Source organism: Epinephelus fuscoguttatus, linkage group LG12 (genome assembly GCF_011397635.1).
Source record: "Epinephelus fuscoguttatus linkage group LG12, E.fuscoguttatus.final_Chr_v1".
NCBI classification, from domain to species: Eukaryota; Metazoa; Chordata; class Actinopteri; order Perciformes; family Serranidae; genus Epinephelus; species Epinephelus fuscoguttatus.
In genome coordinates, this window is record NC_064763.1 from 27190970 (window position 1) to 27217455 (window position 26486).

Here is a 26486-nt window from a genome sequence, read left to right on the forward strand (position 1 = left end):
GGGCATAGGTAATGAGCATCATTACTGATTGCCAGAGTGACTCGCTGAGTGAATTCAAATTGTGCTCTCGCGAGAACTCTGGATTTCCAGGGTAATGGTATGCAGCAATGTCACAGATTTTTGAATCACTTTTCTTGGCCTCGAGAACATTTTAAAAATATAAAACCTCCATGAATAAAATAACATAATAGAAAGAGTCATGATCAACCTTGTTTGCAGTTCGTGGTGTCCTGTCAACAGTAATACAGACATCCTTTTCATAATGGCGGCCTATGAGGTAAAAGTTTTTTGGGCCGCAGGGGATTTTTCTGCCGTAATACCACTAGCTGCCACTGGAAAATCTTGACTGCAAGGTTGAGCAGCATTTCTGGGTGCCTGACAATAAGCCTGCAAGCTAGTTTAGCCTAGCTATCTTAGCTTGGCTGTATACTGCCTGAATCAGCCGACCTAACCACACCAATGTTGCGGATTCCAGACCTTGGTTTGTTTGTCTGTCTGTCTGTCCATCACGGAAGATGAAATTGACGGAGAGATCAGGAGAGATCACAGGTAAAACAACAAAAACTAATAACGAACTTGATCTCTTTGTCCTCTCATGTTGGACTGATGACAGACTGGACTCTGCAGTGACTCACTATCGGTTCTCGAGGTGCAAACTGGCATGCTCATTTCAGTAGATATCACTGCAACACAATACATAGATGTCCTTGACAAAAAGTCAGAACTCCTACTTCCTCAGATTCTGTTGATGATGTTAGTTCATCTTTTGAATGTTTTATAACAAGAATTCTGGCCGTATCTTACACATTGCACCTCTGACTACTGACCTAACTCAAAAGTTTAGCTGTCTTTGTAGCTTGAGTTGCTACACACCAGATAGATCAAGAAAATGTGTTAAATCCTCTTCAGTTTATTGATTGCCCAATTTGAGATTTGAAAACCATCCAGTTTAACGTTAATTACTATGAACTCAATCGTGCAAAAGGTTTGCTTATAGCATCTTAAATGTAGAAAATGTATGTACCTAAAACTGACAGGAAGGAAAATTATAATTATCTACTTGTCCTGATGGCAGTTTTTTGGCCGTGACACTCTTTTTTTATGATCCAAATGTAGCCTATTACCATAATTTCAAGCGACCTAAATCATCATTATGATTTTGGTCTTTTGACATTATCTGTTGCTTGCTCTTTAAAGTGTCGACACTGTTATCGGATGAGGAGGGGAAAGTAAACAGAAGATGGAAACGAGGATAATCCAAGTAACTGAGGACAAAGGAGGCCAAACAGACGTCAACAAGAGGAAGAAGGTAAGTGCTTGCTGTTATCGCTCCTCTAGCTCCATTACTTCCTCCCGTCTTTATCCAGCCAACATCAGATCTCTTCAAAGACACGCTACTGTACATCACTCATGTACACTCATGCATATACCGAGAAAACCACACTATTACACATGACAGGCTTCAGAATCCAGCAGGAGAGAAATCCGCCTCATCCAAAGACAAACACAATAAAACCAGCATTTAATAAATAAATAATCAACAACGGAACAGTCCTTGACTTTCAGCTCGGGCTCTGCTTTGCTAAAACTGTTTTCAGGATATAGGAACAAACAGATTAGATTTGCGATGATAAAAAGGAGAGACCAACGTGTCATGGTAGTTATTGCTATCGCTGGATAAGACCATTTATCCACTGGAGGTGACAGAATGGGTGACAGGGCAAGAACTGATGCAGATCACATGAAGTTTTACTTTCAAAGACCTATTTATCTATCAACAGCGAGCGGGAGGAGCTGTGTATCCATGATGGCTGCTAATGTTAAAAACACTGACATGGTAACAAGATTGCAGCCAAAAGGATGTTAGGTCTGTAGAAAGAAAGACTCATTTATGGCTGATCTTGTGTGCATTCCCCTTTGCAGAGTGATACGTCTTACATCTATCCTTATCTGTGTCTGAATGTGTGCGTATGCATTACTGTATGTTTCAATTACTGCACTTTCAAGTGGCCTGTTTGAACAGCCTGATAAAACCGAAGAGTTAAAAATCATCAGGAGAGAGAAAAATGAAAAACATTGCTGGAAACCTTGAGACCTTACCACGCTACGGAAACACACACACACACACACACACACACACACACACACACACACACACACACACACACACTCACAAAGCAGCAGAAAAGCCACTGAATACCTCAACATATTAAGGGAGATTCTGGGAAGAAATCCTATCTGGTAGGTATATTGGAGTACAGCAGAGACAACGTAATACTCTCAGCACAATCCCAACCTCACAGCTGCGGTTTGTAGATTCGCAGATTGATTTTGAACAACAAAAGGAAACACTGCAGAAAGCATGACACAAATGGAGAAGAGGAGGTATTATGACAAATAAAAGAAACAATCACAGGATCAAAACTCAACACTGAGCAGATACCGCTTGGTCTGGAAAAAATAAACATCCACAGACAAACTTACAGACAAAATCCTTTTTAAAAACCCTGTTTATATATATTTATATATATTTATATTTATATATATATATATTTCAATACAATTATTCAGCTCCCCGATATACGGTATACTGTATATACACCATTGGGATATTTTAAATAGAAATAAATCCTAAATTGCAGAGACACTATTCTCTGTAGTTTAGAACAGTTTAGAGACTGAGAGAGAGGACTGACTGACAAGATCTATAGTGTTGCTACTGGAGGCCTCAGAGCAGTTAATGAGATGGGGACACTGGATGGAGAAACAAATAAGAGATGGATGGGACTCAAGGGAGGCGGGATGTGGTGGAGGAGATCAGCTTAAAACTGGGAGTTTACTGGGTCCAGGTCCCTGAAAACCAGATTGTACCAGGGGAGAGGGGCAGGGGGGAGGGTGTTTGGACCGGCCGGTCAGGTGTTGAGTCGGTTGGAGTAGGAGGAGGATGTGAATCCGCTGGTGTCTGGGTAGTCTGGTCTGAAAGAGATAGAAAGAGTGAGAGCATTAACAAGCGAAATTTTCTACTGTCTGATATAACCAAATAATCCATCAGTAAAAAAGGCCAAAAAACCCAATGCAGCTATTTACACCCTTGTGTATATAAAACCTGGTCTCACACCGAAGTCGTCTAAATCAGTGACAGTGACAGACACAGACAAAAAAAGACATCCTTTAAAGTTGGCATGTTATGCAGCCAGTAGCAATTAGCCCTTAACTAAAGTAAACACGGTGAAAGTCTGAGCAGGGCAAGCATGAGGGGTGGCGAATGGGTCCAACAAACACCAACTTTCAACTTGTCAATTTGCGCATTTATTTTGAAGAAGACAGTATATAAATGGTACATTTCCTGTGAAAATGGAAGTGTATTTTGAAAGAAGACAATGCATATAACAAACATTACCTGACACGGCGTCCCAGAACATCAACAACCATCATACATTATACCTGGATGTGAAAGGTCCATGACCAAATGTTGATAGGTGATGAGGTCGGAGTGAGAATGTGTTGGTATATTCCTAGGTGTCCTAACGTCGTTAACTCAAACAGGTCTATTAAGCTATTCTGCTGATGTTTGTGCAGTGTGCATTCAGCAGCTTTATACATCCTGAAAACTGAGACAGTCTAAAAATAATAAGCCAACACTGACTCACACAAGACTCAAACCGCAGTGTCCTGTGTGAAAGTCCCATGCTTGACCCACCACATCCTGCTCCCCTTGTAGTTTTGCTCTTTACAGTATGTCACCTGACATTCTGGCAGTGCATTTGTGAGTTTTTTCTTATAATTTTACCACTTTTGTCTCAAAAAATATCCAAGATTGGAAAGTACTAGTCCTAACCATGACCTCTTTTGAAATTTACTTTTAAGAAAGGTGATATTAAAGGTATTGTGCATGCTTTTAACTGGTTATTAATATTGCGTGTGCGTGCACGAGTATGAGACAAATAATCTAATAGTACGTCTGACTTAACAAAATCTTGTCTGCCTCTCTCAGCACTCTGTTTCCTGAAGTATAGAAAATGTCACATTCTCATGTTTCTTGTCTTGCATTTCCTGTTTTATTTTGAAACTCACGTCTTGTATCGTTTCAGGTCTCTTCACTTCCTGCTCCCCTGTGTTTCCCGCCTGTTTGATTACCTGCACGTGTCCTAATGTGTTACACCCGTGTCTCATTGTCTCCCCTATTTAGTCTCTGTGTTTCCCTTTGTTTGTGCCAGTTCATCTTGTACTTTGAGTCAGCATTCCAGCTGGTTCTTTGTTAGTTTGTTTACCTTGTGATATTGACCCACTTTTTGGATTTCTGGATTTTGTCTAAGCCTGTCCTTTTTGGATACCTTTGCTTGAGTGACTGACATCTGTGTACCGAACCTAGCTTGAAATTAAAGGACCTTGTTTTGAACTGTAGTCTGTCCCCGAGTCTGCATTTGAGTCTCTTTTGGTTCAGTGTGATAGAAAATAGTTGAAAATGAGAAGCAAGTAAACCTCTCTGTCTCCCACATAGGACATGGGTTAAAATGTGTACTTTGAAAGGCTTAAAACTAACTTACACTTGTGATTTTAATATAACAAAGGCTAAGACTCTCATAAATAAAAACCATCATCCTCATGAAGAACACAAACTATATGTCTTTGTAAATTTAAACACTTATCTCCCTTAGTGCTACAAACTTTCTTCAATTCACATTTTCTAAAAGACATAAGATGTGTTCTTGTGTGCATTACATCACGAGAAAGCCCGGCATGTGCTCCTCACAGTACATCAGGACTCAAATAAACAGCATGCATGGTGCATGGTTTGTCTGTCTATGGTGGTGCATAGACAAACAAATTCTAAGGCAGAATGAAATGTCCCACAAAACAGTTGAACTCCTCTCACCTGATGAGCAGCAGCATTCACGGTCCAACACAACCTCAGTCCTCTAGAGCCACCATCCCTTTAACTGGGTCCTTCACTCTCATCTGATGCACACAAGAAAAACAAATCATGCGCAGAAATGTTGCAGCTGAGTTATAATTCACATTCCCAATCAAACATGAGAGTGGGCATGTCCTCAGAGTTTGTCCTGTTTCAAGACTCTTACATTATGGCTGAATTACTTAGTCTTACTAATATGTTTACTGACATACAAATACCTACATGTTTGCTCACCTCATCTAGCTCCCTACGTGTCTCCTCCTCCATGCGACGAATGTCTTCCATGTTCAGTTCAATCCATTTGTCGATCCAGCAGAACAGCTGACGGTGGAAATTAGTGAACAAACGCTTCTCTTGCTGTGAAACAACATATAAGGAGACAGTCATGTTGTAGTTGAGGAAAGAAAGCAGATTTTTTCCAAATTATAAAATCAAGCTGTTTGACTCTAAAAGATGTTGCTTTACCCTGTTTATCCACTAGAGGCTGGTGCAGCCCATATGTACAGGTCATAGCGGGTGGTACTTTTCCACTATAACCTAAGGCTAACAAGATGTGAGATACTGTGTGTGCTGTTTGCATGCACAGGATATGAGACACTATGGCCCAATGGTCCTTAACATACACAACCAAGGACTGTCCAGAAAGGGGAATAACACAAACACTGCTTTCATATCATGTTAAACAGCTTGTCAACAATCCCTCCTCGGCAGCTGACACTGACCTCTGGCTACTTGGATGCCATATTGATCATAAAGTGACAAACCACAGTCTGAAGTGTAAACAAACCTTTTGAATGAAGTTCTCCACTTTATTTTGCAGGCCCCACCACTTGAATTTGACAGTGACCAGTTTGTAGGCACACATGTGTGGGCAGTCTGTCTTCTTATGAAGTTCTTTCTGCGAGTGCACAAACATAAATACAGGGATGTTTGAGTTGTTAACAAAGATTTCTGGGTTGTAAAATATGCTGCACAAAGGTTCAAGATTTTCTATTTATTTTGAGTTTTTAATCTGTTACACTCAGGGCCATAGCCACAGTTTTACAGATAATTAGGTACTGAGTCAGCCCCTAAAACTTTACAACTATTTGGTTTTTCATATTTTTTAAATTAGTGTTTTAATGTTTTCATTCTAATGTTAGTAAATTTAGTAGCACCAAAAAATACAGAATACAGAAAAAACTAACAGCAGTTGCTCATCTACAGCAAATCTGAAACATACTCTGGTGGGCTGCAAGACGACCCTGACGCAAGGTCATTATACCAATCAGGTGCTAAAGTATCTAGCAGCTACCTTGGAGACCAGACAGACATCCATCAATGCCCCACCTCCTCCATCATTCGGCAATTACAAGAGGGTTTGTCTGTGAGGGTGAGCTCACTGTGCCCTGGGAGGATGCTGTGGAGGAGGCCTATGAGCGCAAGAGCCTTAAGTACACCGAGCTGGCAGCTGACGTCAAGCCCAACGTCAGGCCATCAAAACCCTTTGGCGCAGGTGAACAAGCAAGCCGGTGGCTATGGATCAAGAGGAGGGACACTACTAAGCTACTCAGCTGGTCCTAAAACACTACGAACAACAGCAAGGCTCAAGGGAGTTAAAGCAGAGGGGAGTGCACCTGGGACACCAGGTGAGCCCTTTGGAGGTGTTGTGGGCCTATCATCTGGTGATGGTTCTGCCTTCCCTATGCCCCTTCTTACTTTTCTATCTATCTTCTATACTTCTCTTTTTCCACCTAACCTTAACCCTTTGGCACCCGCTCGGAAATCCCCAGACAGCAGTATTACTCCCACTCATGGCCTCAAGCATGTCCATCAAGGGATTGTAACATCTAATCCTATAATTGAACTCGTTCCAGAAATCATGAACCCCATTTCTCAAGATAATCCACAGACCTTGTTATGAGCAGTTTCATGTAGGAACTATTTTCTTTCAGCCCAACTACACCTGCCAACTGTATCACTGTGCAGAAGGAAAGGGACATTGCTTTTGAGTGTCATCTAGTTCCATTATACCGAAGAGAAGGCAGACATCTCTGCATTTAATATCTTCAAAACACAGCTACTCACACTTTCACGATCATAAATAGCACCATAGGTAAGAGGAAAAATATGTAGTCTTTCAGAGCTTTCTACACACTACCAGCAAATACATTGGTGGGAAAACAATAAATCCTTTTTGTATTTATCTATTCATTTATTTGTTTTCTTGCATAAAATAGCCAAATTGAAATATTTTGATCACAATGTTTGTCCTGTACCAAGTATTTCAGCACAAAACTAAACGTCATAGTTGCTAAGCAACAAGTGTCAATGGGAGTGGGGTTTTTTTGCACATTAATAATTAACAATAATGTGGCTGGAATTCTGTGTTTAGTTCAGTGGCTTTGAATGTGTCTAAATCTACTGAGAAATTAACAGCAAGACGCTGTACCTTCCAGTCTGGTCCTAGAGGGCCCCGTCCTGTCTTCACCGACTTGTACTTGCAAGGGTCCTCCTCTGGCTTGTAGTCCTGGAGAGAGGCAAGAGAAAATAACAGAAAGAACATCATGGATAAGGTGATGATTAAAAAAAAGCAAACGATGTGGTCTCTGTAATCATCTCAGTGTGGATCTTGAGGAAAACATTTTCACCTTCGGTTCAACTTGGGTTCTGTCAGCGATATCGATATAGACTACATCCACTTTCTTCCAGGTTTCTGGATCCAAACCGTGTACCTGAAACAGAAGCACAGAGCACAGCTGGATACAGGCACAAGTCTCTGCAGGCAGCTCACATACAACAGAGGCGAGAACACGGTGCTCAGGGGGAACATTATTTTGAAAGCCCATATGATGCAAGTAAAAATAATACATGGGCGACACATTTCTCTGGTAATTAGCAGAGCTCTTTTTTGCACTTTTGCATGCCCACAGTTCATGATCATATTCATTTATATATAGAGGCACTATCTCAAAGTAATTATAGGGGATGGGATTGTTCTTGTGCTGCACACGAATTCATAGAGCAATTTTTAATTAGAGGACAAGTAGAAGTGGGGAATCTCACTAAACAGCTCGCAGTAGGAAATGCATAATAAACAAAAAACATCCATACAAGATTCAAGATTCATTTTATGATATCAAATCAAGCATTAGTGGTGTAAAATGAGCACTTCTTTGCCATGTGCACTGTTTAAAGTCATCCCAAAATGTACATTAAAATGTCCTCATGCTGCTCAAACACATGCATGCACCTGCTCAGCTCATTACAGTCTTTGCTAATTACATTTTCGAGGTGCCCCATGTCAGGTTTGTGCCATGTCTCGATCTTGATCAGGAAGTTTTCTTTCATATACTCGTTCTGCAGAGAAAACAGAAATAATACTGAGTGAAGAGGGAATCTACAGAATAAAATTTAAGCAAGTATAATTGACACAGGTGGGTCTCCTGCTCTCATACACACACACCAACACAAACACATAAACACAGTAACAGTGTTTGACTGTCGCTGCTGCTACTGCTGCTGCTGTGTTGCTGAAATAGATCAAATTTCTTTCTCAACTTTCAGGTTAATGTGCTCCCTCTATGGGCATCACAGTTTCATACATGAAGTCTGTGAGCGTAAAAGAAAAAATACTTACAGTGATTACTGCAGAGCCAGATGAAAGACAGCACAGGAGCAAACATGGAGAAAGAAAAAAAATGCAGTTAAGGAACATATGAGAAAATATAATAGCATTTACAGTATTGGACAATATACAGAGGTCAAGGGGAATCGTTCAGCAATATCTATGACTGAATAGTGTGTGTGTTCAGGTTGTGTCTTCGACTGTTCCGTGTGTTTCTATGAAAGATGGCTGTCGAGCAGCTGCCAGTGCGTGTGTGCCTGAAAGGCTCAAGTGATTGCTCGGCTCTTCTCACTGGACATACGGTTAATAATTCAACTACTCCTTCAAGGTGACAGAGATACAGAGAGAGAGAGAGAGGTGCTCAGAGAAGGACAATCCCTTTGACAGATCAGCATCTATGTGTCCTCTGAGTCATTTGAGTAAACTGTATTCACACAAGTGCATTGAGATTGTTTTCTGTGGGACAGATCTCAAACACCAAACATATCAATATGGGCATGGTTGCAGCGTCCAAAATTATTTTTGAAGCATTGCTCCATATTAAAAAAAAATGAGTACATGCAGTTGTAGAGATTAGATCCTATGAGTTGACGCTCAATAGACTAAAAGGTAGTTTGGAAGATGGGACTTCTTCCAGGGACCTCTGTTTGACTTTTATATTGATGGAGTGCCTGTTAAGATCTAAACCATGGCCAAAATGTCCTGACTGTGACATCTTTTCATTTCATTTCATTGTGGACTGAATCTCTCCCCTCTGTATGGGCTACTTATTTTCATTCATTAAACTTGTGTGTCATTTCCTACACCATATTTTGACACACTGTCTACCCCTGTAACCCTAAAATAATATGATGGTTACAACCCTTTCCTTAAAAAAAACAATAACTACTTAAAGGCCAACAATATCGATGACACTATTTTTGGTGTACCACTAAAGCCTTAGTATGAAAATGTATGTAGCGTCACACAGCCTATATGTCACTGACTATAATTGCTTTTCCACAGCCCTTTGATAGATGACGCTGCCTGCATTTTTGTATGAGGTTTATGTGCGTGTGCAGAATGTGTGTTTGAATACAGTGTGTGTGTGTGTGTGTGTGTGTGTGTGTGTGTGTGTGTGTGTATGCGTGCTACCTGTGCGACAGTATGGGTATGCGTTCCAGGCTTTCTCGTGGATGTTGAGAGCTGAAGCTGGAGCCAACATTCTGACGAATGACGGCACTTTACTGCAGGACACAGGAGTGAAGACAGAACAGACGTAGATAAGTCTAATGGTATTTTAACAGTTGTATTGTTTTTACTTATTTAACAATATTTCGATGTTACACAGACACAAAGCAAAGTTAAACTACAGTTACAGCCTCACAATTGTATGCCTCTGCGTACCACTCAAGTTGCACTTACAGTTTGCATTCATGTCTGTGAAAACATGGATGCTTCACACACTTCCCCCTCCCTGGCAGCACAGAAGATCTACACAATCAGTAAAGTTTCAAGGTGGACACCCAAGATAAGTGTCACCAGTTAAGTATCTTAACAAATGTGTCCCCTTCTGTAAATGAGTTATGATGCTGACTAATGGCCAGAAAAGAGTTTTTGCACAACAATATGATGTCACATTGAAGCTGCCCCCTGACCTTGTGGATATAAAATGTTATCACATCATTTTATTCTATAAGAGTTATGGCCAAAAACAGGTTTCATGAGGTCATGGTGACCTTGACCTTTGACCTTCAACTACCAAATTGTAATCAGTGGACGTTGGTGCTGAATTTGAGAAAATTGCAACGGACAAGGTCACAGTGACATTTACCTTTGACCATAAAGGGATAGTGCACCCAAAAATGAAAATTCAGCCATTATCTACTCACCCATATGCCAACAGAGGCCCTGGTGAATTTTTAGAGTCCTCACATCCCTTGCGACTAGCACACCTAATGGTAGACGGCACCCCAGACTAACATCCAAGAACACAAAATTGAATCCACAGAGTATCTCCATACTGTTCATCCGTAGTGATCCAAGTGTGCTGCAGCCGCGACATAAAAAGTTGTTTTGAAAAACATCATATGAACTCTGTTTTTAGCCTCACTGTAGCCTGTAGCTCTGACTGCTTCTCTGTGCTCCGCGCTCACGTGTGCGCGCCTGCGTGAGACCAGCGAAAGCATGAGCTTTGCTCACCCGTGTTTACATCACGTGACACGTGCACTGCAGGAAGAGACAACGGTAGCCACAGTAGCTAAAAGATCATTTGCACTACGGTCTTTTAGCAAAGCACAGCCCAACATGTCTGAAGACTTTGAAATTGAGGAGGAACAGCATTTCTTTGTTGAGCCGTATTCGTTTGAGCCCGAGTATACGCACGGAACTCAGGCTACTGGACGAAGCAGCCGCCGCAGCTCATGAGCCTAACCCTCAGCCAGCCGCAGATACCGGAGTCGAGCACTGGAAACCTGGTGGTGTAGTTGTTTCAAATGCAAAGCAATGCCAACGGGTGAGGAAAGTCTTTGCTGCTCAGACTGGGAATTGGCGATGCCTGCACTTGAGAATCTGGACATCAGTACTGACGAGACTGCTGCTCTTTCGAGATCACTGATCACCCTGAGCGCGCACACGTGAACGCGGAGCACAGAGAAGCAGTCAGAGCTACAGACTACAGTAAGGCTAAAAACAGAGTTCAAATGACTTTTTCGAAACAACTTTTTATGCCTCAGCTGCAGCACACTTGGATCACTATGGATGAGCAGTATGGAGGTACTCTGTGGATTCAATTTTGTGTTCTTGGATGTTGGTCTGGTGCGCCGTCTACCATTAGGTATGCTAGCTGCTCCACCCGCTGATCTCCACAAGGGATGTGAAGACTCTAAAACTTCACCAGGGCCTCCGTCGGCACATGGGTGAGTAGATAATGGCTGAATTTTCATTTTTGGGTGCACTATCCCTTTAAAGTCTTATCGGTTCATCCTTTGCTCAAAGTGGATGTTTGTGCCAAATTTGAAAAAAAATCTCTCAAGGTGTTCTTGATATATAGCATTCATGAGAATGTGACGGATAAGGTCTGATTGACCTTGGCCTTTGACCTTTGTCCACCAAAATCTGATCAGGTTGTAAGACATTTGACAATTGTAGACATTTGTGCCAAATTTGAAGAAATTCCTTCCATGTGTTCTTGAGATATCGCGTTCATGAAAATGGTACCTCAAAAAATCAAGATTAGACTTTGGTATACACTGTGTGATTAAATGGTGATTAGCTGAGCTTATGTTAGCTTAGGTTAGCTTAGTTTAGTTAAACCTAAAAACTGGAAGCAAGGGGAAACAGCTAACATGCTAAACTAAAATGGTAAACATGGTAAACTTTAGGCCTATACCTGCTTAGCATCAGCATGCAAGCAGTTATTGTGAGTTTATTAGCATGTTACGTTAGCATTTAGCACAAAGCACCATGTCTGATTTAAACTTCAATTTAAACAGAGCCAGGGTAACTGTTGGTAAATAAGCAAATAAACCTACTTCTTAAAATATCTAACTTTTACTTCAAAAGTAGGTTTTTGGCTACTGGACGGTTTAGAGTGAACCAAGAAGAAGACTTTAAAGTGATGGGAAAACAGACTGAAGCAGAGAAATGTATAAATGGACGGGAGCCAAGAGATGTGACCTCAGGGGAAAGATAAATGAAATAGTCTTCCCAAGTGAACTTTTGAACCTGTCGGACAACCACTTACCTCTGCAAATGGTAAATTTTGTGTGTGTACTGTCCCTTCTCTCCTTCTTTCTCGTAGGGCTCATTTTTTAGCACCTCCACTCCTTCTCCTCCACCCGTCTCATTCTTACTGGCCTCGGCCACAGAGTACAGCTGGCCGACCTGGTACTGAAAAAAACAGAGAAGAAAAAAATCAGTTAGACTGAGGGAGAAAGAGCATTTAAAGGAAGAAATAAGGAGCTCTTTCCCAACATGTATTATCCTCTAGATGAATGAGCTTTCACAGTCACGTCTTTTTTCATGTTTATTTCATCAGCTCATCTATTTCAGTCTTAAATAGTGGATTACTTTTTCTTCTGATCCTTTTCCTAAACTCAACCTTCTCCTTAACGCGTCCCTGAATCCTTATAATCTCTCCCGTACACTCTTGTTCTTGACCTGTCAACTTTTTTTGTTGCACCCGGCTTGTTTCCTCTCTGTACACTTCCTCCTTCTTTCATCCCTCTCTTCCTCTCATTCCCCATCTTCCTGGTCCCGCGTGTGCATGCGAGTTTAAAAACAGGACAATGGCTCCTTTCATTTCTTAATCACCTCTAATCCACAATGTAACCTCTGCACAAAGCTGAACCAGAGCGCAGACACACGTACAACATCACAGAGATGGAAGAAGTTGATGTGTTATTCATTTTCACAGGAGAGAGATTACAATTATTCTTTCTATTCTATCAACTTAAATATATTAATGTAGTATCAAACCATGAGAATAATATAGGTTACCTTCTTACACACATAAAACAATGCAGCAACGTCCCCAGACAAACCCACAGTCTAGGAACCAGAGTGGATTTGACACTGAAATGTCTGCATTAGTTAAAAGCTCATTAGTCATGTTGAAGAAATACACACAGTGTGATGAGCCTGTCACAACAGATTTTTTTGTAAAGTTTTTTGATTGCGCACAAGTCACAATTAAGTTTGACAGAATGTCTCTCTATGGAGTTAAATGGTGAGTGAATGCACTCCTGCCAATTACTAAAATATGGAAACAATAACTGAAAAATCAGAAATAATAAATCAGTTAATGTATAAAATAGGGCCCAACTGATTTAACGGCCGGCTGATTTAATCGGCCGATTATAGCCATTAGAGAATAATCGGCAATCAGCCAAAAGTTGGCCGATTGACGCCAATCTTAACACTTATATATTTTCATCACTAATAAAATGCGAACAGTAACCTTAACCCATAAAATATAAATTCACTCTTACAATAAGAACTCTGGTACTGTGAACATACATGTGAATGTCTTAATTCATATAGACTTTGCATGATTATTTTATTTCCCAGAGGTTTACTGCCTTTTTGCACATGATTTATTTTGTGTTCAAATTGTTCATATGCTGCTTGTTCCACACATTTTCTGATAATAAAAGTATTTGAAAATAGTAAAATGTAAAATCTTCAATTTATATCTTTGTAACGAGTGTTTGAACTATATTTAAGCCATCAAAAGCAGGTATTTCGGGGGATTTTAAATTGAAAAATGTAAAAATTTAATCGGCCGATATTTCGATTATCAGATTTTTTTATTTCATAATATTGGAATCGGCATCTGCCCCAAAAAATCCATATCGGTCGGGCCCTAATATAAAAATTAGCAGGGACAATAAATGAAAAAGACAAAATGAAAAATAACAAAAATGTATATATAAAAAAATTGGTGAAAGGGTCAATAAGCACAAGACTTTTACCTATGAGACCAGTGTTCATAGCAGAGTACATTAGTATGTGTAGCATACTATGCTAGTGACGTATGTGATGTATGACATTCGTCACTTTACATTAGTAACAACAGTACTTATTTAAAGTCAAACCTTGATGTTTTTTCTAAACTTAACTACCTTGCCTAAATCTTTTTTCTAGCATAACTGTGACTGTTTCATTATGTGTTTAAAACAGCAACCCTTAGGACCGTAATGTAGGTCATTTCAAAAGGTGGTCATGTATGTTGTCATGGAAGTCAGTGGAAGTTAGGGTTGCAACATTATACCGGTTTAAAGTTATACTGTGATATTAAAATTGATGGTAATCATATTGTGTGCATTTGCTTATCTGCGATATTGAAAAAAAATGCAACTGGACAGAAAATCTCAACTTCATTTTAGGTAATTTCAAGAGGGGGATTTTTTACATATACTTCCTTTATCAAAACTGTTTCATGATTTAAATATAGCAGTAAAATGTTTGTTTAACCAAAAGTAACCCTTCTGATTTAATTCGTTCAAGGGTCATTCTGACATGTAATAATAATTCTGTAATACTGTGATAACGTGAAACCGCAATATTTTCTGAGGCAGTTATTGTACTGTGAAAATCTCATACCATTGACACCCTAGTGGAAATGTTTTGGTGTGCTGAAATGTTTTCTATCAAACACCAATGAAGCAACAATAACTCTATAGTTTGCAGGTGCAGGCACTTGATTAAGCCTACAACGGAGGTCTTCACCTTGAAAAACAAGAATACATAAAATCATCTCCTTTATGTACTGAACATATGCAACATAATTTCAGGTTCAGATTTTGCAATTACAGCTGCCAAAACATCTTCAACAGATCTATTTTAATATTATTCAGTGTTAAGTTGCTTTTCCTCCATAAGGAACATACGTATCAGTTAATTTGACTGTCTGAGGGAAATTTGAAAGCTCTAGGAGCAGATTTCCCTGAAATTTGTGAGACCAGTAACTGGCCGTAGGCATGCACAAAACTGATTAGACTTTGGTAGTAATTCTAGATAACTCATATGTCATTATAGCCATAACTATGGAATTAAGAGTGATAGTGAATTGAGGCCAAATCCTAGATATATATGCAGTGGGACTGGATGGTTACACTTTGATCAATACCCACATCCAATATTTAATGGCAAGTACTCACTGTGTTCAGAACAACAGTGTCAGATGTAAGTCCTGTATCAACTGCATCAATTGTTTTAGCTACCTTACAGCCCGGTTTCAAAGAAATACAGGAAATGGACACCATATTATGTGGTGGTGGGCATGAAATGTGTTAAATCATGTGCTGGCACATAAAAACAATGCCAGTATAAAGTCAATGAGGATCTTTTGTCATGGTGGACACAAAACTTAAGTATAAAGAGCAAGAAAGTCCATGTAGGGCTGGTAGGAGGGGTGGTGGATGGGTCAAACAAACAACTGGACTTTCAACCAGGAGACAGCTGTTTGTGTCCCGTGTGAGACAAAAGTCAATGTACTGACATGACTTCACAGATTTATTGTAACTACACAAAGAACAAAGCTGACATACTTTACATAACTATGCAAAGTACTTCAGTTCACATCACTTACTTACTCAGTACTTAGGAGTTTTTTTTAACCAAGTTTTTTTGTTGTTGTTGTTGACCAAACTGTGACCATAGTTTCACAATTAAACAACAACCATTCATAACAGACTTTGCATTGGCATTGTTTTCATGTTGCCAGAGAGTAATTTTAACATATTTCGCACCTGTTAAGAGGTTGTGTCCATTTCACATGTTCCTGTGAGACTGTTGTACTGTAGGACTTTTGGATGTCAGGGGACTGACCACAGAAAATCATCATTGAACAGAAAAGTCACTATTCAGAGATTGCTCCTTGTAATTGTTATCTTTTGACCTTTTGTGTGTGTTTAAAAGGTCAGTCCTCCACACCAACAGCAATGAAAGACAAAAAGACAAAGACCCAGAGGTGCAGAACTGGTTTAAATGCCCTTCACATAATGTGAACAAAAAAGTTATAATTGTGACCATGATGGTCTCTAGATTGTATTACTCGCCAAACCTGGAGAGCAATGGAGAGATTGTTCCCTCAAGTGAGCTGCAGACACCGCAACTGCCGGCTGAATAAATGGGATGCAGGAACAGCAAAGCCTCCTGGGTAACAGTGTTGGACAAATATAATTCAACCTTGCCCTTGTGAGGTGAGTCCATGTTGGGTTATACCAGAACTTCCTTCTTTCACAAAAAGAAAACACAGATAAAGCTTTGGTTTCAAATCAGCTCCCGGGAGGAAGTTAGCAGACAGGAAATTCAATTCAGTTGACTCTCCAGGGGCTTCAACAGCTGGAACAGCCTCAGTCAACATGTACTCCCCAAAATAAAACCTTTGTTCAAAGAGATTAATCCATTGTCATCTCCAGGGAGAATACAACTGTTGTGTTTTTTGAAAGTAATCAAATTTAATCAGTGAAACAATTGAAAAGGAAGGAAATCAAATTGCTGATGGATTGAATCATGGCACCCCAAGTGTGGTTTGGTGGCACATTACTGAAAACTTCAGAGAGATGGGAAGTAGAGAGGGAGACAGATAATAGAAAAGATGAAGCTCTGGAGGGATGTGATTCAAGGGCAGAAGGGGCACACGTGGTTCAAGAGACAGGGGACGTTACTCAACTGTATTCAGGCTTTTTTGCTCATATTTTAGGCCCAATGCCATTTCTGTTTTCACCCCTTCCTTTCATTTTTGAGTGCTCCTTTGCCTCTAAGAACAGATTTGTTCCAAGAGGCCAGACTGCAAGAGTTAGGTCTACAAGGGGTAAGGGTTAAATCTTATCCTGCGAAATGGGCCAGCCCTTCAAGACCGTGACATGTCATTGGTAGTAGTCGATGCCAGCAGATGCAACAAGTGTTGTCGGACATTGCAAACATGCCATCGTCTTCTTTGGTGATTTCTCTTATGTAGGCTATAGGCAGTGGTTGACAGGACACTTGCGTATTTTTCAAAACTTCAGTTTTATGCTACCGATCTATTAAACAAGGTATCAAATAAAGGAATAAAAAATAATTTAAAAAAAAACACTGCTTAATTACCAGGCCCCCAGGATAAACGCCAGGCTCTGAAGCCAGTTTTCGTAGTGGCTAAACAGTGGTACTGCTATTTCCGGGGTCTGTCAGGTGATGCCCTACAGCCCCAAAATACTTTTTCATATTGACTTACATTGGGAGAGAGACGCAAAATCAGGATTTGATCCACTCAGTCAGATAAAATTTCGGAAGTCTAGAAGAGCTGCAAGATTCAATCAAGATTCAGTAAAACCTTTGGCCGCTTTCAGTAGCACAGTGCTTCAACAGTGGAAAGAGCCGAACATCCCCAGATCATCCATGTAATTTTCTACACGGCAGTTGTGTTACAGTATTTTTGTGTCATGTCTCATAAGAAAGAACGGGGCCCTACTGCCAGTGCTGTATCCAGTTCTCCATACACAACAATGTTCATTATCAGGCCACTAGTGGTGCTCTATAGGCTAACGTTAGCGACCCCTGCTCCTTCCCTGCCATTCTGCAATGATATCACAGCAACTTCGCTGCTGGACTTTAAATTTCAGGTGTCATATGCCATCAAAAGGGGGATGAATGTGACATGCAAATATGTCAGAATGTGAAACTGTCATGCACAAATCAGCAATAGCAATGTAATGTTAGCCAGCTAGCTAGTTAGCTTCTGAGTCATCAGCAAACTAGCGACTTCTATTGTCATACTTGTTATAAAGAAAAGGGAAATAATACATTAAAACAATATTACAATAAGATAATGGTTATCATAATTTTAAAATCTGTATTAACAAAGAAAATACATTTGTGGGTTTCTTTTGTTGATGGTCCAGCCATCTTGACAATGATTTCTCGCTCAAACGCTTGGTTTGGAGTGTTCTTTTGATGGGCCAACACTTCACAAGAGTTGGGAAACCCTAGTCCTACACATGATCATTCAAAACAATGGAGGGGTAAGGGCTGAGTGGTTGGGTAAAGAGGTATATTGGGTTTGGGCTTAAGTCTCTTTTACTGTGTTTTCCACTGTGACATAGCATGCTGACTGTCACACAGTTTCCAGGCCTCCGGCTCTAGAGGAAACCCTCATTATGTCGAGATATGATTAAGATAAAGGCTACAAACACAAGCTACGTGTGTAGATCCAAACCCCTCTATGAGCCAAAGGAAATGCAAGCGGAAGCAATCATGGCCATGTGGTTTTGAGCTGGAATAAAAATGAATACACAAAAGTATAAGCACACATCTGAGAAGTCACTAGATATTTCTCAGATCAGCTTCTTGAGATCCTGTGGCTGATGTTGCATTGATGTGACACAACAGGCAGTTGTTGCAGTTACTGTGTCTCTGAGCACTCACTGCTGCTTTATGCTCATACTTGAAGCTGTTTGTTGTGTGTGAGAGCAGATTGAGTGCTTGTTGGCTACAGCAGTCAATATTTATTCATCAGTAATAAACAGCACAAGTCAAACGTCAAAAAGTAGATTGCACTCATGTTGGTGCATAAATATGAGGCAGACAGCGAGGTGGTTGGGTGGGAGTGCAGAGGAAGTCATGGCAGTAGTTTCAGGTGACTCATTTACGATGCTCATCTGAACAGAGGAGCAAACTGCAATGGAAATGAGGATAGGAGGGGACGGAGGGACACAGAGAAAAGAGGACGAGGACAGTGAAAGACTGTGCTGACTGTGTCGCTTCAAAGCTCTATCTGATTGAAAGGCTCTTTACAACACGATGATGAGTTTTGCTCACAAGGTGAGCCCTGCTGCACTTTTTTGAAATGCATGAAGTGGACATGTGATATATCACTTTTGAAAATATAAAAGGTTTTATGTGTGTATTAGAACATAAATGTAAACACATATTAAAGTCCAAAGGCCACTCCAAAAAGGGCAGCTTTACTAATGGCAGGCACTTCACTTTGAACCAAAGTGAATCAAAGAATGAGATAACAAAAGCTGAGCCTTGAGCCATTTTAGCTAACACACACACACACACACATACACTGAAATGTACCGAAATGAAACTTACCTCTTCCACAGAGATAGGAAGGATCACTCGACTGTAAGAGAAGGGAAAAAAGTAAAGTTACTTAAAAATTCATAAAGTAACAATCAGATACAGTAATTCAACTTTGACCCAATACAGTAATACAGTAAAGACAACTTGATATTAAGATACAAAAAGGGGGGGGAGGGGGTTGCCTTAAAAAGGAGCAGTGTGTAAGATTTAGGGGATTTAGTAGCATCTAGCAGTGAGGACTGCAGCTGAAACTTCTGCCAGCTAGGATTCCTTCAGTGTTCATTGCTCAGGGGTTTTTTACCAAGAGGCGAATTATCCATAGAGGTCTCAAAACATCTCCACAACATACAAACCAGATGATTTAATCCGGTAAAAACACTGAATTAAGCAGTTTCATGTTGCAAATCAATGTTTCTGAGACCCTGTTCCCAATGCCCAAGTATCCACAGAGGTCTCTTTCTCTCCAAAACAAATTGACCCGGTGATTTAAACCGGCATTAACACTGAAAAAATCTGTTTTACGTTAGAAATCTGTTTTTCAGATGCTACTTATTGCTAACTACTGTTACCGGTGGCCTTGTGGATAAGCTGTGAGGATGTGACGTGTACTTCAGTGTGTATAGAGGGAAGCAGCTCTCTCGGTGTGTCATGGTGAAGACGGAAGGTGGCAAAGAGTGATGATAGTTAGCAGAAATAAGTGTCTAGATAAGCTCAGGGTTACTGTTTGACCTCATGAGAAGGCCATGTTTGTTTTTTTGCAGTGAAGACTGCAATAAAGCCATTGTTGGGAACAATGGCATCCTAACGCCTTGCCATCCATCCCTCTGCAGAGAGGTCCAGACCACTAGAAGGCAGTTACCAGCTAAAAATGAGCCAAGCTAAATTAATGTTAATAAGCAAGTGTGTTCCCAACTACGGTTTGGGGTCAATAAGCTTTCACTGACGGAAGTAACACTACAGTGGCCAATGCAAAAATGCAAATGGCCCTGTCTAGAGCCAGTGTTTGGTTTGTCCATTCTGGGCTACGGTAGAAACATGCAACATGCCTGTCTCCATAAATGACAACCTGCTCCCTGAGTAGATATAACAGCTTATTCTAAGGTAACAAAAACACAAAAATTATTATTTTCAGGTGACAATGGGCCAATGTATGCCCCTAAATCCTACAATCTGGACCTTTAAGATTTTGAACCAGCTCAAACTCAAGATGTCCGTTTTCTTTGTGAACAATCTGAAGATGTGATGTTTAATTCTGTAATACTGTCTTTTCATACTGATTAATTCGATCCCATAAAACCTTAACTATTCAAATTTCTTTGGATTTCTTGGATGTAGTATGACGAGTTCCTTTGGTTTCACTGTACATTCCCGCATGGGCAAAAAAAAATTCCCTAAAAACTGTACTACTGAATTCATTATTGACATTATAATATGACATTCATCCTGCTTTATTTTGGTAATAATGGACTTTCTCTGTGAACTGGATTAGCCTGGAGAAATCCTGTGAGTGACACGCTGACAACATGAACTGACATCTTTAACTGTTCAGCTCGATGAAGATCTGGACACCAATTATCTGTCTAACATGTGTCTGTCCCATGATGAGCTGAGCTGGAGTAAGCCCACAGGGATTTGTCATAAGGAGTATATAAGCTATATGAACATTACATGTCAATCGGACAGCTGTGGTTCTGACAAGTTACTTCTTTTTAGAGGTATTTTACCTGTTACAGAGCAAAGAGTAGACTGCCTTTGATGTTTCTGCAAAGTAAATGACAAGGCCACTTCTGTATTCTTCAGCATGACACATCTTTTATCAGCAATAATTATTTGATAATAAAATCTAACGTGGATTCCAAACTGAACAAAAAAACAGGCCATCAAATATGAAATTCACGTATTTCACTTTGACGCTGTAACACTGAGTCATCATCAGGAGAGAATAAATGATCTATTCTTTGCTATTCTGAGGAGAAGATGAGAATATGCTTCACTGAAGCAGGAAAACAGCCAGACAGAATACAAAAACTGAGCTGTGAAGCCTGAATTTTAGGCTGAGCAGTTCCTCTAAGGTTTCCACCAGAGGTTATACTTTATATGAGGAGAAAACACTGATTTTTAATAGGTTGTCATTATTATTATTATTATTATTATTATTATATCATAGAAACAAGACAAAGTGTGACTAAGGTACAGGATTATCACTTTTCTTTTACATCTCTGTATGAACGGAGTCATACAAATAACGATTACTTTTTCCAACTATTAATTATAGCAACATCTGTTTGTATAGTAACATCTATTTGTTATCATACAGAAAACATCATAACTTAATAAAAGTTACTGTTGTCTACAAAGGCTGCTCTGTCAAGATCAAACGAAGCCCAGCTCTGTGCTTATTATGTTCGGTACGTTTCATGGCATTTTTCAGATTTTATAATCTTTAATTGCAATTGTTGGAAATGTTTTATAGTAACAAAAAAAATGCCTGAATGTTTTTGCAGGTTAGGTGAACACCGGCACCTCCTAGTGGGTAGAAACTGGCTACGTATGAGGCCCACAGTGTTTGTACTGGACTTAAAACAGTGTAAAGTGAGGGCGTTCTCACACCTATAGTGCCTTTGCTCTCGTTCAAATCAGCGACCAATTTGTGACAGTGTTGCATATTGTCTTGAGTTTGGTTTGTGCTCACAAGTGTGCTCGCCCTTTTTCCCCCTTAAGGGCAGTGGCCTTGTGGGTAACCTGTGAGGGTGTGACGTGTACTTCAGTGTGTATGGTACGAACCAGCAGCAAAGAATGATGATTGTCAGCAGAATTTAGTGTCTAGATAAGCCCAGGGCTACTGTTAAACCTCATGAGAAGACTGTGTTTATCATTTTGTGGTGAAGACTGCAGTAAAGCCATTTTTATGAATGGCACCCAAATACCTCGCCATCCTTCCCTCTGCAGAGTGGTACCCACTAATAACAGGTCACGCTAATTTAATGTTAACAAGCCAGCGTGTTCCCAACTACGGTTCAGAGCCGGTAAGCTGTCACTGAGAGAGAGGTAACACAAGGCAGCATTTACAAGTGGACCAAAATTTGTGATGCGTGAAGTTCTCTCTGATTGGTCACAAGTTCCATGCGAAACAATCAAGGAACCCATCGGCTATCGTCCGACGACAATAAAGCCTCTCGGGGGAGCTTTAATATTAGTGGCTGATACAGTGTCTCCAGTTGATATCTTACCCAGAATTCCTCTTCCGTGCACTGGTCATATAGTCATATCTCCAATAGCTGATATGTTACATTACATTTCGGTCAGCACCTTCTGCCTTTCGACATGGACTGTCACCTGCTATTCAAATATGATTGATCAAAACTACTCGGACTGTAAACAGACAACCAACAAGAACAGTTCTTTTACCAAAATCTTGTCCCGTCACCTACAGATTACAGGTGAGAAAACTTTTTGCGGTCTGCGTGGTGCAGATGGCGCACATGGGGGGGCAGCTGTGGCGCAGAGGTAGAGCAGATTGTAAACTAGGCGAAAGATTGGTGGTATTTATCGCCGGCTCCCCAAGTCCGCAAGTCCAAGTATCCTTGGGCAAGATACTGAACTCCAAATTGCTCCCAAATGGCTGTTCCATCGGTTTGTAAGTGCATGTGAATGGTTACTGAGTAGCAGGTGGCACCATATACGGTAGCCTCAGCCACCAGTGTGTGAATGTGTGTGTGAATGGGTGAATGTGCAGTCCATTTAGCATTTTCTTGGTTCCTGTGAATGTCTGATCATTCATACTGATTGCAGTCAAAACAGTCAGGTTATCAAATTTTCAAACTTATTTAGCCAATCAAAGAACCACCGTGAAATTTGAATCGACTTTTACACACTTCCAGGTCTTGTTATTAGCCAATAATTGCAACACCATCTGTGCAACCTCGTCTGCGCTGTTACATAATCTTGGAGGTGTGCAGATCGTGCAAACCACGCCAAGTTCAAGAACCACGAAACAGCAGTTAAGCATAAAATTATTCATAAACAACAAACATTTTATAGTTAGTATTTTCCTGCTGTTTGGTGCTTTGCCATTTTTTGTTTGGTGTCAAACATCTTTCAGTTTCACCACTATGTTTACAATTGAGTGTTGGGAAATGGAGCTGGCTTACAAATGGCCACGTAAGTCCCACACCACTAACAAAATGATGACATCGGTGCCAGCAGTCCTTCAGAATGAGCAGAGAGCAAATTTATCTTTGTGGGTGGCAGCAGGCCCAGTGACACTAAAATGAAAGATAAAGGTATACATACAACTAGGAGTGTGTGTATCAAATGTTGCATTACAGAAACAATGCAAATAGGAAAGATAAATGAAAAGTGATTCTTATCAATTTTCAGTGCAGTGAACACAAGGAAACAAACCCTACTGTTATTAAACTCTCTTTAATGTATATGTATGATGTAAGGAAGCACAATTTAATAGCCATTGCCTGCAGTATTTTACTAAGAAATCTAACTAACACATTTTCCATTATGATGGGATGATTAGTGTTTTACTTTATAAGTAATTGATCTCAACAAAGTAGGTTAATGTGTTGAATGCCTGTAACTCCTATGTGTAATGTAATCAAATATGTAACCTACTTTAATGCAACAACCCCCCTCCTGCAGCTTTGCATAAACTACAAAGGGAATAAAGTAAAAATATTAACATCTTGGTACAATGTACAATCACAGTTTCACAAATCTGTATTTATGATAAAAAGCATAGCTGGTAACAAGTATTAATGTGGCCCTAGTACACTTTACAGATCCACCCACACACATAAGCATGTGAGGAAAGACTCATTTTGGTACACACGTGCACACACACACTATTTCTGGGCTCTTTTATATCACCCAGATGCATGCAGCATCTTGAACGCACTGCACTCTGATACGCGTGCATTTTGTAGCGCTTAATGCACATGTACAGTATGCAGCTTTGTTGATTGTTTTGTAACTGTGTGATGTATGCCCAAATTCAGATAATCCTGCATCCCACTCGCAGCTGAATGTAATCTGGGTCTGAGTCCAGGCCAGACATTGGATGGGAGGCCAGATGCTGCAAGGAGGGCAGACACACTGAAAAACTATCTGTATGTCAAACGACAGTGTTAAAAGATGGTTGAACTTAAGTATAGATCACTCAGAAATAAGTGTTTTGTGTATCTTAATTTGAGGTAAATGTAAGAAAAGAGCCAAATTTAAATACTTAGTGGAATAGAGGTTTAAGTAAAACAAGGAATAAAGTCACCTCAGTGCTCTGTCTCTCCCTCTCTGTGCAAATCTCCTTGGTCTAAAGGTCTTAACAGGAAGATCAGGTGTCTCTCTGTTGCTTCAGGAAACAAACACCCCTCTTCTCTTCTGCATTGTTTGTCTTCCCTCTCCTCACATCTTGTCCCCTCTCTAGTCTGTCTCTACTCTCTCACTGCTTCTTCTTCATCACACCATACTGTACATTTCACAGTGGCTCTTGTGTCCCTGTGCACCTGCCAAAGCACATTGAAGTAAAGAAAAAGCGGACCAGGAGTGATTTAGGTCAGTGGTTCAGGTGAGCAGCACAGGTTAAAAAAAACAGCCTGTCTGTACTACATGGATCAATTCACTGTCTCTTGACCCCCGTGATGGCATCTTGGTGTATATGTGTGTGTGTATGCACGAGCCTCTTCCTGTTCCCGTGTGTTGACAGCGTGTTTAAGTGCATTCAGCATTTAATCGTGACCGATTTAATTAATTTCCAGGCAGACTGCTGAGACCCAGACTCTCCCTAATCACTTCAGATCTTTAGCCATGCCATCACTCTCATCCTGGGCTTTTTTTAATGCTGGGCCATTAATTGATTGAATACATGTGGTGAGAAATAAAGACAATAAGGAATGATTACTGTATGCCCATTTAAGCCAGACTCTGCTGAATATGGATTTTTTTTTCAAGATCAGGGTGTTATTTTTAAGCTGAAGCTGCCAATAGCTGAAAATGTGTGCCAGTTTACAGAAGCATAGCTCTGACCTTGTCATAGAATTACAATGAAACAGGGATCTTAAAAATACATGCACATATTTTGACAGAAAAGAGGGTGCAAATCCATCTGAAACTATACTCAAAAACACAAAAACGTGGAGGTAATCAGACTTTTTACAGGTGGGTCACATGATCCTTGAGGCAAAATGAGTCTGGTGTGTAGCTGACACCAGTTGAGGATCCATCATCCTATCTGAAGTCGACATTCACGACTAATACCAGATTTTCTGAAGGCCAATATCATCCCAATTCATCTGCAATCTGTCGGCCTTACCCTTATTCTAACCAACAGCTGATTCTGAGCAGGCCTCAGTCAGTTATCTTTACAGCACACTGAGGCCTGTGCTGAAGTAACGTGTTAAAATCCCCCAGATCTTTCCGTTTGCACGCACGATCCCACTTGATGTGCCATCCCGTCCCTTCGGCCCAGCTGTCAAATTCTCAGAAATGTCTGACTGGTGCGTCAAAACCTCGCCATTTGCCATTTTTTTTGCCAAAGCCTTTGCAACCTCCTCCCCTGTACCTGCCCACTCCCACTCCCACCCCACCCAGGGTCCCCATACACCTCGCCATCTCCATTCCTCCAGAGGTAAATGCCGGAATGCTCCATCAGTCGTTTCACCTTCACCGCGCATCAATAACATGGCCACAGCGGCTTTACAGGGATGGACGCTGGCACGGCACCTCACGTCACGGCGCGGCTTACACCAGCCATTTCTCCCTCAGCACCACCGCTCCTCTAGAGCATCCGTCATTTTTGCACCAGAGCAGAGGACATTTATTTATCCGCCACAGTGAAAGCCTATCATATCACTTCAGGGCTCGTGATGCAAAATGTGAAGGGCACAGCCATGCCTGCGCCGGCTGCTGATGCAACTACAGCCGCCAGCTTTATTATCTCTCGGTTTATTCGGTGGATGCTTTGGGCTGATGGAGTGTCGTATGCATGAAAAATGATGACGGACACGCAGTCAAGCAGATACGGGATGTCGACATCACCCTGGCCGCACTCTTGTAATTCTACTCTCGGGCGACTGGCCACAATGTCAGCGCTACGAAACCAGACGGATAAACGCGCACACATCCTCCGCTCCTCACACACACTCACACACACGGATACTTACAATTCCTTTATGAGCATTTTCTTGTTGGCGGTGCAGTATATATCCAAGAGGGGAGTAGCTTAATACAGGTCCAGAAACAGGGTCGATCCCTCCCTCCGTTCGTCTCTTCTTTCTCCGCTTGCTTCTCTCCCACCTCTCCCCCTCTATGTCATCCTACCTCCACAGTCGCTTATTTTCTTCAGATTCACTTCCTGATCGGGGCCGCGGCGCGGCGTTGCTGTTGCGCGCAGAGCACCGAGGC

General features: G+C 40.8%; 1 protein-coding gene across 1 annotated transcript; it reads right to left on the reverse strand.

Moving 5' to 3' along the window:
* Positions 1-758: 758 nt before the first annotated feature.
* pitpnab (phosphatidylinositol transfer protein, alpha b) lies at positions 759-26486 on the reverse strand. Its single transcript, XM_049592593.1, has 12 exons — positions 26246-26486; positions 19086-19116; positions 12247-12392; positions 9657-9748; positions 8535-8542; positions 8180-8254; positions 7546-7629; positions 7347-7424; positions 5703-5813; positions 5150-5272; positions 4877-4959; positions 759-2976 (listed from the first exon to the last, which is right to left on the reverse strand). Exons 1-11 carry the CDS (start codon positions 26260-26262, stop codon positions 4912-4914), a joined length of 813 nt encoding a protein of 270 aa, XP_049448550.1. The 5' UTR covers positions 26263-26486; the 3' UTR covers positions 759-2976; positions 4877-4911.

What these genes read in the sequence shown, in the direction of transcription:
- pitpnab (XM_049592593.1), bottom strand. An exon ending in GAACCCAAGTTGAACCGAAG is followed by an intron (nt 7,425 to 7,545) that starts GTGAAAATGTTT and finishes GCCTCTCTCCAG; the next exon opens with GACTACAAGCCAGAGGAGGA. An exon ending in CACGTAGGGAGCTAGATGAG is followed by an intron (nt 4,960 to 5,149) that starts GTGAGCAAACAT and finishes TGTGTGCATCAG; the next exon opens with ATGAGAGTGAAGGACCCAGT.